Source organism: Heterocephalus glaber, unplaced genomic scaffold (assembly GCF_053883595.1).
Source record: "Heterocephalus glaber isolate CG9 unplaced genomic scaffold, H.glaber_assembly_v1.0 deba00001547, whole genome shotgun sequence".
NCBI classification, from domain to species: Eukaryota; Metazoa; Chordata; class Mammalia; order Rodentia; family Bathyergidae; genus Heterocephalus; species Heterocephalus glaber.
This window is the reverse complement of record NW_028258340.1, coordinates 11,664,139-11,679,383: the sequence shown is the minus strand read 5'-3', so window position 1 is coordinate 11,679,383 and position 15,245 is coordinate 11,664,139. Positions and strand designations below refer to the sequence as shown.

Here is a 15,245-nt window from a genome sequence, read left to right as displayed (position 1 = left end):
TAACATAATAATTGTACATATTTATAAGGTACAGTGTGATATTTCAATGGATATATACAATATGTACTGATCAAATCAGGGTAATTAACATTTCCATCTCCTTATCATTACTTTGTTTGGAGCCTTGGGTTCCTATCTTGTAGTTGTTCATACACATATAATAAGCTATTGTTAATTGTAATCACTCCATTGTTCTGTAAAACATTGGAACTTATTATTGCTATGGAGGTGTGTTCTGGTACACATTATCTAACCTCCCTCTAATTCCCTAACCTCACCCTTCCAAGCTTGCAATAATCACTATTAGACATTCTGATCACCTTTTTAAAACATGCACATATGAAAGAGAATATGTGGTATTTGTTCTTTTGTGTACAATTCATTTCACTTAACATAATTAATGTTCTAGCTTTCCCAATGCTAGGCATATATTCTAAGGAAGTGATATTAACACAACAAAGAGACACCTACCTGTCAATGTTTATTGCTTCACTATTAACAAAAGCAAAGATATGGATTCAAACTAGATGCCCATTAATGAATGAATGAATGAATGAATAATGAGTTACATATACACAATAGAGTATTACCAGCCATAAAATATTATACCTTATCATTTGCAGAAAATTAAATGGAAGTGGATAGGCACTTTATGCCTGAAAATGCCTAGAAAAGTATGTCATCTTCTTGTTTCTGATCAGAAAGACTTTAGACTATTAACTAAAGTAGCTACACAAGGCAAGGTCTTCTTAGACACCTGATTCATTATTGATCTAACCTTAAACTATGGTGCAAGGGACAATATTGCCATGGGACCCTCAGGCTTCCAGCAGATCAATGAGAAGAAGTTCTTCTAACAAATTAATCCTAACAAGATGCACTGATGAGGTCTGGAATTGTCTCAGTGCCTTCCAGTTAGGCATGGGTAAATAACAGCATATTTGAGGTCAATCAGGACATCATTAACTACACACTGCTGCTTATAACATGTAGTACTATATTAAATCCATAGTGCAGCCAATTCCACAACTGAAAACAAATGTACCTGCCTCATCCCACCAGTACCCAGTCTCTGAGGACAGGTCTGAGAAAAGTTATCTGGTGTCAGAAAGAATGGCTGTCATCAAGAAACCAAATAATCACATATACTGGTGAGGCTGTGGAGGAGAAGAAACCCTTCTCCAGAGTTGGTAGGAATGTAAACTAGTACAACCATTATGGAAATCAATATGGAGATTTCTCAAAAAACTAAAACGAGAAATTTCATTTTACCCAGATATTCACTTTCTAGGTATCTTCCTGAAAGAGTTAAATACATTTTATTATAGTGATACATGTATAACCATTTTTATAGTAGGAAAATTCACACTAGCTAAATTTTGGAAGTGGCCTATATGTCTATCAACAGATGAATGGATAAAGAAAATGTGGTACAGTTTGCAATAGCTAAAGCTTGGAAGCAGCCCAAATGCCCATCAACTGGAAACTAGATAAAGAAAATGTGGTGTTTTTATAAAATGGAGTACTACTCAGCCATAAAGAGTGAAAGAGTCATTTATAGCTAAATGGATGCACATTGAGGCCATACTCTTAACTGAAATAAATAGGACACACATGTGTAAATACAGAATAGTTTCACTAGTGTGAGAAACTGATAGTGTAAACAAGAGTTAAAATGATTAAAATGAATATTTGATAATTTGAAATAGGAAAAAAGGTCCAAAGATGGAGTGAAGGGAGGGGAAGGGGAAAGGAAAAGAGGGAAAGGAAAAACTATGAGAAAAGAAAAAAAAATGGAAATGAAATCTATGTAAATAGGGAAGGGTGGAGGGGGTGAAGGGCGCACAGGTAATGGGGAAAAAATAAAAACCAAGATATATCATGTACAGTTATAGCACCCAATGATAAATGTAAACGAACTGTATACCTAAAATGTACCAATAAAATTAATTAAAAAAAGAAAAAAAGAAAATGTGGTATTTATATACAATGGAATACTACTCTGCCACTAAGGATAATCTTCCGTCATTTGTAGGAAAATGGATGCACCTTGAGATCATAATGTTAAGTGAAATGAATCAAACACAGAAGCTTAAATATCTCACAGTTTCTCTTACAAGAGAAATCCAAAAATATAAGTAAAGAGCAAAATAAAAATAGATAATAGTAGATAAGGAGATAGATTTTTTGCAAATGGAAAGGGGACCCAGAGATGGAGGAAGAAGGAGAGGAGGGAAGCAGTTAAACAAAGAATTGAGATGTGCTATGTACATGTACTATCTCCCAACAAAGAATGTGATCATTATGTATCACAAACATACTAATAAAAATAATAGATTAAAAAATAACATCAACTACATGATCAGTAAAACTATGAATGATCATAGAAGGGAAAATGTGATGTCTGCCTGCAGATGTCAGATCTTCCTCGTCTCTATAATAGCTCAAAATACCAACTGACATATTTCAGCCCTGTTTAATTTATTTTAAGAGGTCCTAATAGAAGTAATGAGGAAGACTTTGGGAGCTCCAGGAAACCACCTCTGTCCGAAGGGAAATGCTACATTTGGCTCACCCATGAGGGCCTGGAATGTGTCTAGGGATGATGTGGAAAGGCACAGGGTATGGCTGGAACAGGGCCCCAATGATCCCTCAAGTATGCCCCCTATTTGTTTGTATCCACATTTGACTTCCACTTCCCTTCCTGAATTCCCCCATCCTTCACTGGCCTTTAGTCATCAAGGGTGGGGCCAAAGTTCTAAATCTAGCTCAAGTGCCATCAGCAGATCTTGAGAGGCAAAGTGAAACAGGAGTTTCCCTAACAGTGCCAAAGAATTTGAGCTTCTGCCTGCAAATGAAATGAGTAATCTCCAGGAACCTAACAACCAATTCTGAAATACCTCAGACAATGAACATTTCTTATAATTACCATCCCCACCCACAAGTGTCTACATGGTACCTACTTGCCATGGACTTAATTCAGACATATCCCCTGTAGCTTCTGTAACATATCCTATTTTGAAGCAGCACTGCATATCTCTCTTCCCTTCAATAATTTCTACAAAAAACTAAAGTGGAACATTTCGGAATGAAAAGTATTATCTTAAAAGGAGATTGTTGAACTTAGATCTCAAGTCCTTAAATATTAGTAACTCTGTTTCTAAAATACAGCCAAAACTTGGAGGTAGATTGGAGCATGAAAGGTACAGGGAATGGGATAAAGACTTAGGATAACACATCCAAACAAGACAGTCTGGAACTTATACCCATGTGGAGCTCCTTGAGTATTGTAACTACATGATTTTAGCTAAACAACTTGCTTTAGGATATATTAAAGCATATTCCCTGGCCCCATGAAGACCTGTGAATCCTGGACTGTACATTTTAAAATGAGCTTTCTTATTTTGGAATAATTTTAGTTTTACAGAAAAGTTAGAAATAATACAGGGCCGGGGATTTAGCTCAGTGGTTTTGCCACCTGCTGCACAAGCACAAGGACCCGAGTTCAATCCCCGGTACCAAAAAAAAAAAAAGGAAAGAAAAGAAATAATACAGAATTTTCTCCTATGCCCCTCATCACTTACCCTAGTGCTAGCATGTACATTATCATGGGGCATTTGTTATAATTAATAAGCCATTTCTAAAGTTGGATTTCACTAGTTTTCCCACTGATATCCTTTTTGAGAATGTAATCTACATTTCAATTAATCATCATGTTTCTTTAGTCTCCTCTGGTCTGTAACAGTTTCCCAGTTACGTCTTGTTTTTTCATAAACTTGGAAGTACAGTTTTACAGTTTTTAGTAGGCATTGTTATGATTTGAATTTATTTTTGTTTTTAAGTACTAGGGAGTGAACCCAGGGCCTCCCACATGCTAGTCTGGTGCTCTCCCACTGAGCTACACCCTTAGCCCTTTTTATTTTTATTTTTATTTTGAGACATTGTCTCGATAATTTGCCCAGGCTGACCTTGAACTTGCCTCAATCTCTGAGGTAGCTGGGATTACAGGCATGTATCACCACATCCAGATTGATTTGGATCTTAAATGTTATCCAAAGGTCCATGTGTTGAAGGCTTAGTCCTCAGCCCATGGCATTATTGAGAGGGAGTGTCTAGTGGGAGGAAGTTAGGTCATTAAAGGCATGTCCTTGAAGGAAATATTGGGACTCCGGCCTGGCCTTTTCTTGTCTTCTTTGCTTTCTGGCCATCATGAAATGAGCAGGCCTTCTCTGCCACAGGTCCCCTGCCATGTGGCTCTGCTTTCCCATAAGCCCAAAGTGACAGGACCAAATGAACATGGACTAAAACATCTCAGCTAAACTGCCAAAATAAATCTTTTCTCCTTTTAAGTTGATTTTCCCAGGTATTTTGGCACACAAATGGGAAGCTGCTTAACCATTATACATTTTGTAGAATGTCTTTTAATTTTGATTTTTCTGTGACTTTCTCATGAATAGAACTAGGGCTATGGGTTTTGAGGAAAATACACAGAAATCAAGCACCTTCTAAGCATATTGTGTATATGAGTCATCATTTATAATGCTAAACTTGATCACCTAGTCAAGGTAGTTTGTCAGGTTTCTCCCTTTCCATACTCTGTTCTTTGAAAGCAGACCTTTAAATTCTGGCTGCATTCAAAGGAGGCAGAGGATTAAGCTCTACTTCCTGGAGGAGAGAGTATTTACATACATAATTTGAGTTCTTCTATACTATTGATTTGTCTCTGTTCACAATTATTTTTTCATTTATTCATATTATTATGCACTTGTGTGTATTCATGCTTTAGATTATAATCCAATACTACATTATTTATTTTGTCAATTCAACTGTTCAGTTTTGGGCAATAAAGGCTCCTTCGGGTTGGTGCCTGAGTCCCTTTGACATGCTCATATTCCTTGTTGTTGTTTAATAACTTCTTTACTTTCTGGTAATACAGTATGCCTCCACCCTATAATCAACCATCACCCCAAAGAGTTTTGGTTACTTTTATTTACAATAGCATGAAAAAGCTAGGTCTGGGTGCCAGATGGAACTATTCAGGCTTGAAAAATACCCTAACTATTATTATGCACTCTGAAATTTGAAGATAATAATTGTGGGAGTCAAGCAAAGTTACCCAAAAATTGTTTATGAAGAAGTTTCTGAAATAGTGGTTTTAAAGATCTGCTACTATTTTCATCATGGTAGCTCAGTACTAAAAGTTCCAAAATTCAGAGAGCCTTCATGGACCCATAGAGAGAAGAAAAAAATAGGAGAGCAATTAAATAATAATTCCTAATACAGTGACTATAATACAGATCCTAAAAACTAGAATAAAATATATTTATTGAAGGCTTTCTCTTTGCTAGGCACTACGTTAAGAGCATTGCCCTAAAACTAATGCTGTGGGTATAATTTCTCCATTGTAAAAGATCAAAAGTTGAGGCCTATGAAGGTGAAATGTTTATTACAAAGCAATACAGTCAGCAGGAAGCAGAGCTGAGATACCAAACCAGATCAATCTGATTCGGAAAGGAGAGGATTTGGGGATGGTATTCCAAGAACTACTTTTATCTCCTATAGATTTACTGAGGTGTGAATGACAAATAAAGAGTGTTTATATTTAAGATGTATAAAATGTTAATATGGATCTTTATGTGTATGCCAACTATGTCTACCAGATCACAAATGCCACAAAGGGAGGAGTGTCTTATGTATTGCTGTACCTCCTGTGCCTATTACATAGTTGGTATTCATCAGATAACATATTATGAATAAATGTGCCCCAGGATAAAATGAGGAACATTAAACACAATAATACATTTTTCCCACTGTATCATTATGCTTGTATTCCAAATTAGATAATGTATTACAAATAAATATTCTACTGAAAATAGACTTCTAAACTTACATAGTTCACATTTGGCAATGAAGAAAATATGTGAGTAAACCTGCTCTGAGTGATAAAACTTGGCAAACAAAAAGTTAATTAAAATAAGAAGTCTAAGACCAAGAAGCAAATCTCAATCCTTTTCCTCACTGCCAAGATTAAGATGAAACTATGTTGTCAATACTAGATTCTTCTTACATTAACAAATATTACTCTGAAGTAGTTATTCTAAAGCAAAGGATGAGAGTGCCAATTTTATCACATTTAGATCAAAAGTTGTCCAGCACACCTTATTGTAAATGGTATGGTTTTAATAGCATAAGCAAAGTTGGATGATAGACTTTTAAGCCATAAGGAAAGTAACAGACATAACAAAACCATTTTCAAGTACACATCTCTTAGCCAACTTGTGAGCAAGTTTTAAATCATTTCTTCATATGCATTAAATGTATTTAGCAATATGCCAACCCATTAGTTCATTCCTTCATCAAATATTTATTTGGCCCCTATTATGTGCCAGCATTTCTAGGGACCATAGCTATGAACAAAACGGACAAAGATGCTACTGCAACAGAGCTAACAATCCTGGGCAGACAGCAATTAACAAATGCAACAAATAGACGTCAAATGGTGATAAGTGCTGGGAAGAAAAATAATTCATGGAAGGGACTCAAGTTTGCAATTTCAGATAGGATACTTCCTCACTGAGAAAGTGAACTTGAATAAAGAACTGAGAGTAATCAGTGAGCTCAGACATTTTCATCTGGAAGAGGAAAGAGGAAGTACCAAAACCATAAAGGCAGGGCATGTGCCCTGTATGTGTGCGAGGAGACACAAGAAAGCTACAGCAAAGTGAATATGGGATTGAGTGTCATAAGAGATGTGGTAAAGATATAACTGCAGCAAGGCATGGTGGTGCATGCCTGTAATCCCAGCTCTCAGGAGGCTAAGGCAGGAAGATGGTGACAGCTACAAGTCGCAGGCTAGCCTGGGCTGCACACAGAGTTCGAGGCCACCCTGAACTGCATAGTGAGACTCCTTCTCAAAAAAACAAAAACAAAAAAAGAAAAAAAATGTAGAAAAGTGGAAATGTGGGGTGGAGATGATTGTGTGGTATCATGTAGGTAATTCTGAGTACTTTGGCTTTTGCTAAAGAAAGAAATGATTGTGGAGAAGATATTTTTTCCTGTGTTTTGTCTTTTCTTTTCTGGTACTAGGAATTGAACCCAGGCCTTCATATTGGACTACACTCTCAGATTTTTTTAAGGTTTTTTTTTTTTTTTTTTTTTTTTGAGTCAGTGTCTCACTAAGTCACTAAGTTGCCTAGCCTGGGTTCAAACATGTGATTCTCTTGCCTCAGCCTCCCAGAGTGTTGGAATTACAGGTATGTGCCACCACACCTGGATGAGAAAAGATTTTAAAGTATCATTATAGCCTGTTGTTCTGAGAATGAATTATGAGAAGAGAAAGCAAGAAATATGGACGAGACCATAGTGATGAATGAGATGTAAAGTAACAAGAAAAAAGGCTGAAACAAGACTACATAGAACGAACTACTTGCAGGTAGGATGTAGCATATGAAAGAGAGGGAAGAATCATGAACAGTAATGAGGTTTGGAGGTCAATAACCAGATGAATAGACAAAGTTATTGCATTCAGAGATCAGAAAGACTGTTTGCGAAGAGTAGGTTTTTTAGGAAGGGCTGCAAACTAAAAAAATCTCAATAAACATACCAAAAATTATTTTTTTCTGGAACTACCTAAGTTAATAGTAAAAATTTATATGTAAAAATAAGCATGCAAGAATAGCTCACAAACCACTGAAGTAAGATCATGTATGGGAGAAATAGTTCTAATTTACACTAAAACATACTACATATCCACTATAATTAAAAGAGTGTGCTTCTAGCATTTCAGCAGAAAGATGGCCCAGTTCATTAAACTAGAATGTCCGGAAACAGAGTAAGCACATATAGAATTTAGGTACCTGGTAGAGGATAACTAAAATCACTAGGGAGAAGAGAAGATTTCTATTAAATGATGTTTGGATACCTGATAGTCATGTGGAAATATGAGATCCGTATCTTATATATACACAATAATAAACTCTACATGAATCTGCAAAACTGAGGAAGCTCACAGCATATCAATTTATCAAGTGTTCTTGCTTTTGTTGTGCAGGCTGGAAGCTAGCAATCACATTTCTTTTAGCATCTTTGCTTCAGCCCCATTGTCTTAGCCATGCTTTCTTCTCTACCTAATGAAAGGCCAAAATCCCTTCCTTTAAAACACTTCTGCATCTGTTGCACTTGAGGCATATTTTGAGGCATACATTGGACATTGTTTGTTTAGAATCTAGTGTTATTTCATGGTGCACAGGACTGGATCTTCATACAGTGGGTACTTCTGGTAATGTAATTTCCTGGTATGGAGCAAAGCTATAGAATTTAAATGCCTGCTTTGTGTTTTCCCATCCTTGCTCTCCTTAAACAGCATGTAATCTAGAATAAAGAGAGGTGAAGATGAATATCTACATGGAGTAGGGAGGGAGGACCAGATGTGTTTTTTTCTTTTGTATAAGAAATAAAACATGTAAAAACACTGTCTGTTTCCATTAGCTTCTTTCACTCTTTACCTCTGATTGGGCACAGTAGAGTTATGACATTATTAACTTTCCAGATCACAGCCTCATGTGAACTAAATGTTTGTCCCTTGCCAAGATGATAAATCTAGCTCAGCAGCATCTTATGGAAACAGGGCTCTCAAAGACATATCAGCCCTCAGAGAAGTGAACCGGCTCTCCTACGCAGAGATACTAGTCAGATGCTACTTTCACAATTCTTCACAAAAGCAACTTTTAATTGATAGCAATGCACACACTCTGGGAATGTAGATTTCAAATATACAATAAAAAGGTAGCCAAATATGTGAGAATCTTTTAAATTGCCAATATACTTACAGTTTTTTCATTATTTTCAAAAGCTTCTCTGGCTTCTTCAAATGTGCAGACTTCTTCTTTGCACTCACGTTCAATATCGCCCTGTCTGATTTCTTCAAAAAGCGTATTAGCTCTTCGGTAGCGTTTTAATACGGAATTGGCCTTTTCTTCTGTGAGGAAAACTAAAAAGAGATATAATAATAAGCATATGCAATAAAAAACTCATGTGGAAGGTTAATATACCAGATGAAAATTGCCAGATGCTCTTTAGAAAACATAGACAATACCCAAAACCTCTTTAACATTTAGTATTAAATGATTGTATCTGCCTCCTCCCTCATGTTATGAAAATGTCCTTTCAGTTGCAGTTGCCCTGGGTAAGGACACTGACATAATTTACCATGTTATATTCAGACTTTAGCACATTCCTGCCAACTATGAGTGTTTAAATATAGTAATAATGCTCGCACTACTTATATTCAATACTATAAGTGAATATCCCAAGGCATTCTGCCATTGGACAGCAGCAACCAAATCAAAAGCCAGTCTCTCAACTATGAATCTTTGTCCTTCTAGCTAAAAATAAGCAAAATTCCAATTAATAATACAAACCCAGAGAACTCTAACTTGTAAAAACAGTGACAAAATAATATTAAGCAGTTAAGGTAAATTTGATCATAATTCATCCCAATGAAATGCTAATAGCAATTTTGTTCTACATGCAATTACATTAAATATAGCATAGTGACACTTTAATATACCCCAACTCATTTCCCCTTAAAGAAAATTATTTTACACGATTAATAGAGGCATATCATATAAATATTCAAGATGCATTTATGAAACCCTGCAAAGTAAATTGGGAAATAGATATATGTGCGATATAGGATTCTTTTTTATTTTTATATACAAATACATTTTAAGTTCTACAGCAGTTCTGGTTTTCTAACAGTGTCTTGATTGTTTGGAGATATAAATATAAAGCCACCAGAATTTAATCTCTGCTAATGTAAAAATATTTCCTAATGTTACAGATCTGTAACATAGGAGAAGGCACAATACAGAACTTTTAAGGTGATAAAATAAACAGCCTCATTTTTGAAAAAATATTCTGAAGTAAATGGAAAACAATTAAGTGTTTAAAAATAAGAATGACAAGTCTCTGGAGCCCATGCCAATCTTGGGATGCATAAGCAGGTGCCCTCTGTTCTGCTTCGGAGGCTTGGTGGCTCTAACATAGCCTCTTTTTCTTTATAACCAGAAAGGGCTAGGAGATCCCTGGGAAGGAGGCTGGGCAGCCCAGAAGCCAGGAAATGACCTTGTAACTGAAAATTTGCACTTAGGAATACGTAGCTCATATAAAAGAAACACTTCCAAAAGTACATATCTACAAATACTGTGTTTTATTTTCTCCAGCTATTGCATAAAGATACTTTCATAGTAGAATCTAGGAACAAGGCACATTCATTCTCTTATAACTCTTTCCACTCAACTTCTCTTCCATCTATAATTCCAAAATTCTCTACATGTCTCCAAGAGTAAAGAAAATGAATACATTTGTGATTTGGACAGGGTCAGCTTGGGGAGCCAGTTTGGAACCTGCTCTATCCTTTGTCTTGGTAGAGCAAGCAGGAGATGGACTGGGGTGGATTTGGAGCCTGGAAGACATCCTGTTCTTCTGCATACTCTCACAAAATCTCCACATTTTCTATAATCCCAAGACATAACTGCGACCAAGCTATAGGGAGGAAACAGATACACACCCTAATAGTTTGGGCCCAGGAGAAAAGTGACTGTGGCACAGTGAAACTAAAATCACAAAGCTCAGGAGAAATATCTCAGTCCCTGGCTCACAGGAGATGCAATTCTGAGCAAGGAGAATAGAGGCGATGAAAGGGGGGTAAATGGACAGTGTAAAACAGTGGTGTTTTGAATATAGCGGCAGGCAATGAGTGAGTTCAGCTACAAAGGATTTTGCAGTGGGAGCGGATCTGAGTCTGGGGGCACCCCTTCTGCAGAAACCAGCAAAAGGCTGAGCACCTGCCACCCCAAATAAAAACACAGACCCCATGCACTCATCCTTTCTCATCTTGTCAGAGGCATTCAGGGTTCATACAGAAGCATGCAGTCACTGGACAGTCAGGCCTCCAGAGGCATATTTGGATCACAGAAATTTACAAAACTTTGGCTTACACTCTGGAACTATCCATAGACTATGTAAGTGACAGATTCAGTAGACAGCCTGGATTTTCTGATTGCCTCATTTCCAGGTATGGCGGAGATTAAATCAGTAGATGTGAGCCAGGCCTACTACTAGCAAATCTACCGCAGAACTCAACCACAACCACAGAGGGGCAGAGCTCATCTTCCTCCCTTCCCTAAATGAGGCTCTCCTACTTGGACAGAGGCAAAGAATTCTGGAATAAAAAAAGAAAGTGATTTACATACACACCTCTGGTTTATCAAGCAGAATCCAAGAATTTGGATCTTTTATTTTATTTTTCTGGTGTTTCATTTTGTATGTGCCTGGGTACATATGGGTATGTACAAGTGTTTATTAGTGCTAGTTACTGCCTGTCCTTCTATAGTGGCTTAGTGTCTTACCATGCTACATCACCATCTCCCACACTAAGAGTTGTTTCATAAGGTTTGGTGAATTTGCAGTTGTGTTGTTTCACTAATTGGATTCATTCTTCATATATCTTCTCTCACTTCCCATTTATATTCCCCCCATCCCTTCTTTCTTTGAACTCTCAAAACCCTTCAGGTATCCCTTTCTCAACTTCTTTGGATGCATTAAATATTATCATTAAAATCTATTTTTTCTCTTTCTTCCTCTTTTCAGTGTGTGTAAGAGTGTTTGTGTGTATGTAACTACGTAATGAGTTATAGTTATTGCTTTTTATTCTGTAGAGTCTGACCTTGTTTTATAATTTATGTTGTTCCCTATCAAGGGTTTTTTCCTTGGTGTTTCTGTGTTTTTGCTGGTTTATTAATTGGAGTCAATCTCCCTATATCTCCTCTCACTTTTAATTTATATTCCCTTCCTACTCTTCTTTTTTTCCTTCCCTTCACATTACCTCTCAAAACTCTCCTCCCTCCCCCTTCTTTAATGGTATATAAATATTATTATAAAGAATAGCTTATTTAGTTAGCTTATGAGTAAAGCAGGTAGCTAGGAGAAGGGCCTGAGATAAAGGTGGAGTGACTAGTGATTTGATAAGAATTAAAAAACTAAGACTTTGGGCCAAGGATATACTTCCTCAGGCAACATGAAATGCAGCCTACTCCCTACTAAAGGGAGTTGCAACCACTCCCTACTAAGCTCCTGAGTCTTGAGAAATTTAAAATTCAAATTAACCAATTTTTTTTCTCTAAATTTCCAGTTTCCTTTAAACCCTATATGTTAATAAGTTGGGTTAAAGAGCTTGTGTTCCAATTGGTCATTCTCAGTCCACACAGCCATATGAGATAGGTGGCCACTAAACAATTGGGTGATTCTTGTGCTCTGCTTATCTATAAGTAGCTCAGGATATAGGGCCATGTGGTTCACCCACTCAAAACCTCTCCTGAAAATGCAGGAGCTATTCTTATTTCTAAAAACTCTCCTAACCTCCTCCTTTGGCTCAGGACTTCATTCTTCAATGTTGTGAGACCATGAACTCTGTACATACAGTAATATTATAACTAAAATTTGTCTTTTTTCTTACTATTTTATTTACTTTTTTCCCTCTGTTTTTCTCTAGCCTACCCTACATTATCCGTATTCCTTTATTTTCCAGTGCTAATGAAATAATAGAAAACATTTAAAGCAAGTTTTAAATTACATGTTGATATATGACTGGTTTATGGATTTTGATATTACTGGTAGTCCTTTCACCAAAGAACACACTGGTAGTCTTTTGCTTGCAGTGGAGTTAACATAGTACTTTGAATAGGCTGAGAGGGTACTTTTATGCTGAGTCATACCCAGAGCCAAGAGCATATCACAGGAAGAGAGCCACTTACTAAAAAAATCTCCACACAACAGTGGCAGAGATTTCCATCCAAATTGTGCTCTTCAACACAAAAATACAATAATCATGAACATACAAGGCAAGAAGATACCTCCAAAAATCCATAATTCCCCAAAAGCTGATCCAACAGAAACTGAAGTGAAAGACATTCTAGAGAGGAATTTTTAAAAATTGATAGTTTAAAATGGTCAGTGAGATCAAAGAGACAATCAAATGAATGAATCAATTACTAAAATGATCAAAGAGCTCAAAGAAGAAACAAATCAGCAGGTGGATGAATTAAGGAATACAATGCAGAATATGAAAGTTTACTTCAGTAAAGAGATAGAGATTCTGAAAAAAGAATCAGGCAGAAATTCTGGAAGTGAAAACTTTAGTAAGTTAAATAAAAAGTTCAATTGAAAGTCTCTTAAGTAATGCTTCCAAATACATTCTATGAAGCCAGCACTACCTGGATACCAAAACCAGGTAAGGACTCAACCGAAAAAGAAAACTAGGGACAAAAATCCTTGATGGACATAGAATGCTAAAAATCCTTAATAAGATCCTTAAACATAGAATTCAGCAACACAGTGATCAAGTTGGTTTCATCTTGTGGATACAAGGGTGCTTTGATATACATAAATCAATGAATGTAATACACCATGTAAATATAATCAAGAATGAAAATCACATGATCTCAAAAGATGCAGAAAAAGCCTTCGACAAAATACAACATCCTCTCATGATAAAAACTCTGATGAAAATAAGTATATAAGGATCTTGCCACAAACTGATAAAAGCCATTTATCACCAACCCACAGCCAACATCATATTAAATGGGAAAAAACTGAAAGCATTTCCTCTAAAATCAGGAACAAGGGTATCAACTCATGATTCTTATTCATTATAATACTTGAAACTTTAGCCAGAGCAATCACACAAGAGAAAGAACTAAAAGGGATATGAATAGGAAAGGAAGAAGACAAATTATCTCTTTTACAAATTATATGATTCTTTACATAGAAGACCCAAAAAATTCCACCAGAAAACGTTTATCTGATTAACAAATTCATGAAAATGGCAGGATACAAAACCAACATACAAATATCAGTAGCATTCCTACATACAGATAATGAGTCAACCAAGAAAGAAATCAGGAAAGCAATTCCATTCAAAAAAACTTCAAAAAATTTAAAAACCTAAGAATCAACATAACCAAAAAGGTGAAAGAAAATTACAGAACACCAAAGAAAGAAATTGAAGAAGACATAAGCAAATGGATAGAACTCCCAATCCACTTCTAGCCATCAGTCTTATTTATAATTGTTAAAATGACATACAATTCTCCTCCAAGTAATGCATAAAGACAGTGACTGGTTTTGCCTAGGGCTTCTCTGTTCCAAGATAAACAGGTCTTGTTCCTTCATCTGTTTGTCCTACATGGTGGATATGATTCTCTACACTATCTTTCTCTGGTAAAAGTAAAACATAATGTCCTATGCTGATTGTAACCTTTGATGGTTTGATGTGCAAAGTTGATCAGAACTCTCAGCTTGCTTATTTTTAAACCCAGTACATATGTTAATGCAGTCTAAAATATCCCTGGATTTAGATAAATTTTCCTGAAGATAAACCAAATGACAAATAATATTTTGAACTTTAAGAGGAAGAAACCCTGACAGCAGGCTAATTTGTAAGGATAAGCAACTAGAAGGTAATGTAGCAGGAACATCTTCTAATCCCAACCTAATCAAATTATGAAGAGCATTCCATAAACATCTATGTATTTCTTGTACCAGGAGGAAAGGTAATATAATACTGAGAACTCTAGATGGTCTAAGCTGGCAAGTAGATTTTATTTCATTTGCCAAATCTAGTCAATTAGAAGATACTCCTTGGAGTAAAATTCTGACCTATAGGAAACATGTTATTATAGATTAGTTATCTATGCCATACATTAGGGAACAGGAAATAATGACAGAACATTTGCCAGTGTCTTTCAAAGTAAATGGGAAATCTATTGGGCCCTGCATGATGATACCAGAGTAAGAAATATTTTTTCAATGTGGAAACAAAATAAGAGAGAATGTGGCAGCTTTGATTTACAGCATGAGATCAGATTATCTCTTTTCAAAACACTGGGCAAGTTTTATGCTGCAAGGACTTACATTAGGACTTCAAAGTTCTAAACCAGGGTCTTGGTTATACCTCAGTGGTAGTGTTTGGTATATATGAGGCCTTGGGTTCAATCCTCAGAACTAAAAATAATCAACTTAAGCAATGATCTTTGAAACTTAAGCTGATCACTTCCCTATGGCTCACTTGTCTCAAATTGTGTGAGTTAACACAGCTGTCAGGAATCATGTGTAAGTCTTAGTTACAGATTAAATGATATGACAAGTGCATAGAATATAAATATGCTTTGAGAACAAAACACTGA

General features: G+C 36.1%; 1 protein-coding gene across 4 annotated transcripts in view; it reads right to left on the bottom strand.

The window, feature by feature from the left end:
- Nucleotides 1–15,245, bottom strand: part of Prrg1 (proline rich and Gla domain 1) — a 102,102-nt gene that overhangs the window by 20,306 nt on the left and 66,551 nt on the right. For all 4 annotated transcript variants that reach the window (XM_013074014.3, XM_087189870.1, XM_021262582.2 and 1 more), the window contains one exon: nt 8,829–8,989. In XM_013074014.3, coding sequence (XP_012929468.1) covers nt 8,829–8,989 — 161 coding nt within the window. The remainder of the gene's footprint in view (nt 1–8,828; nt 8,990–15,245) is intronic.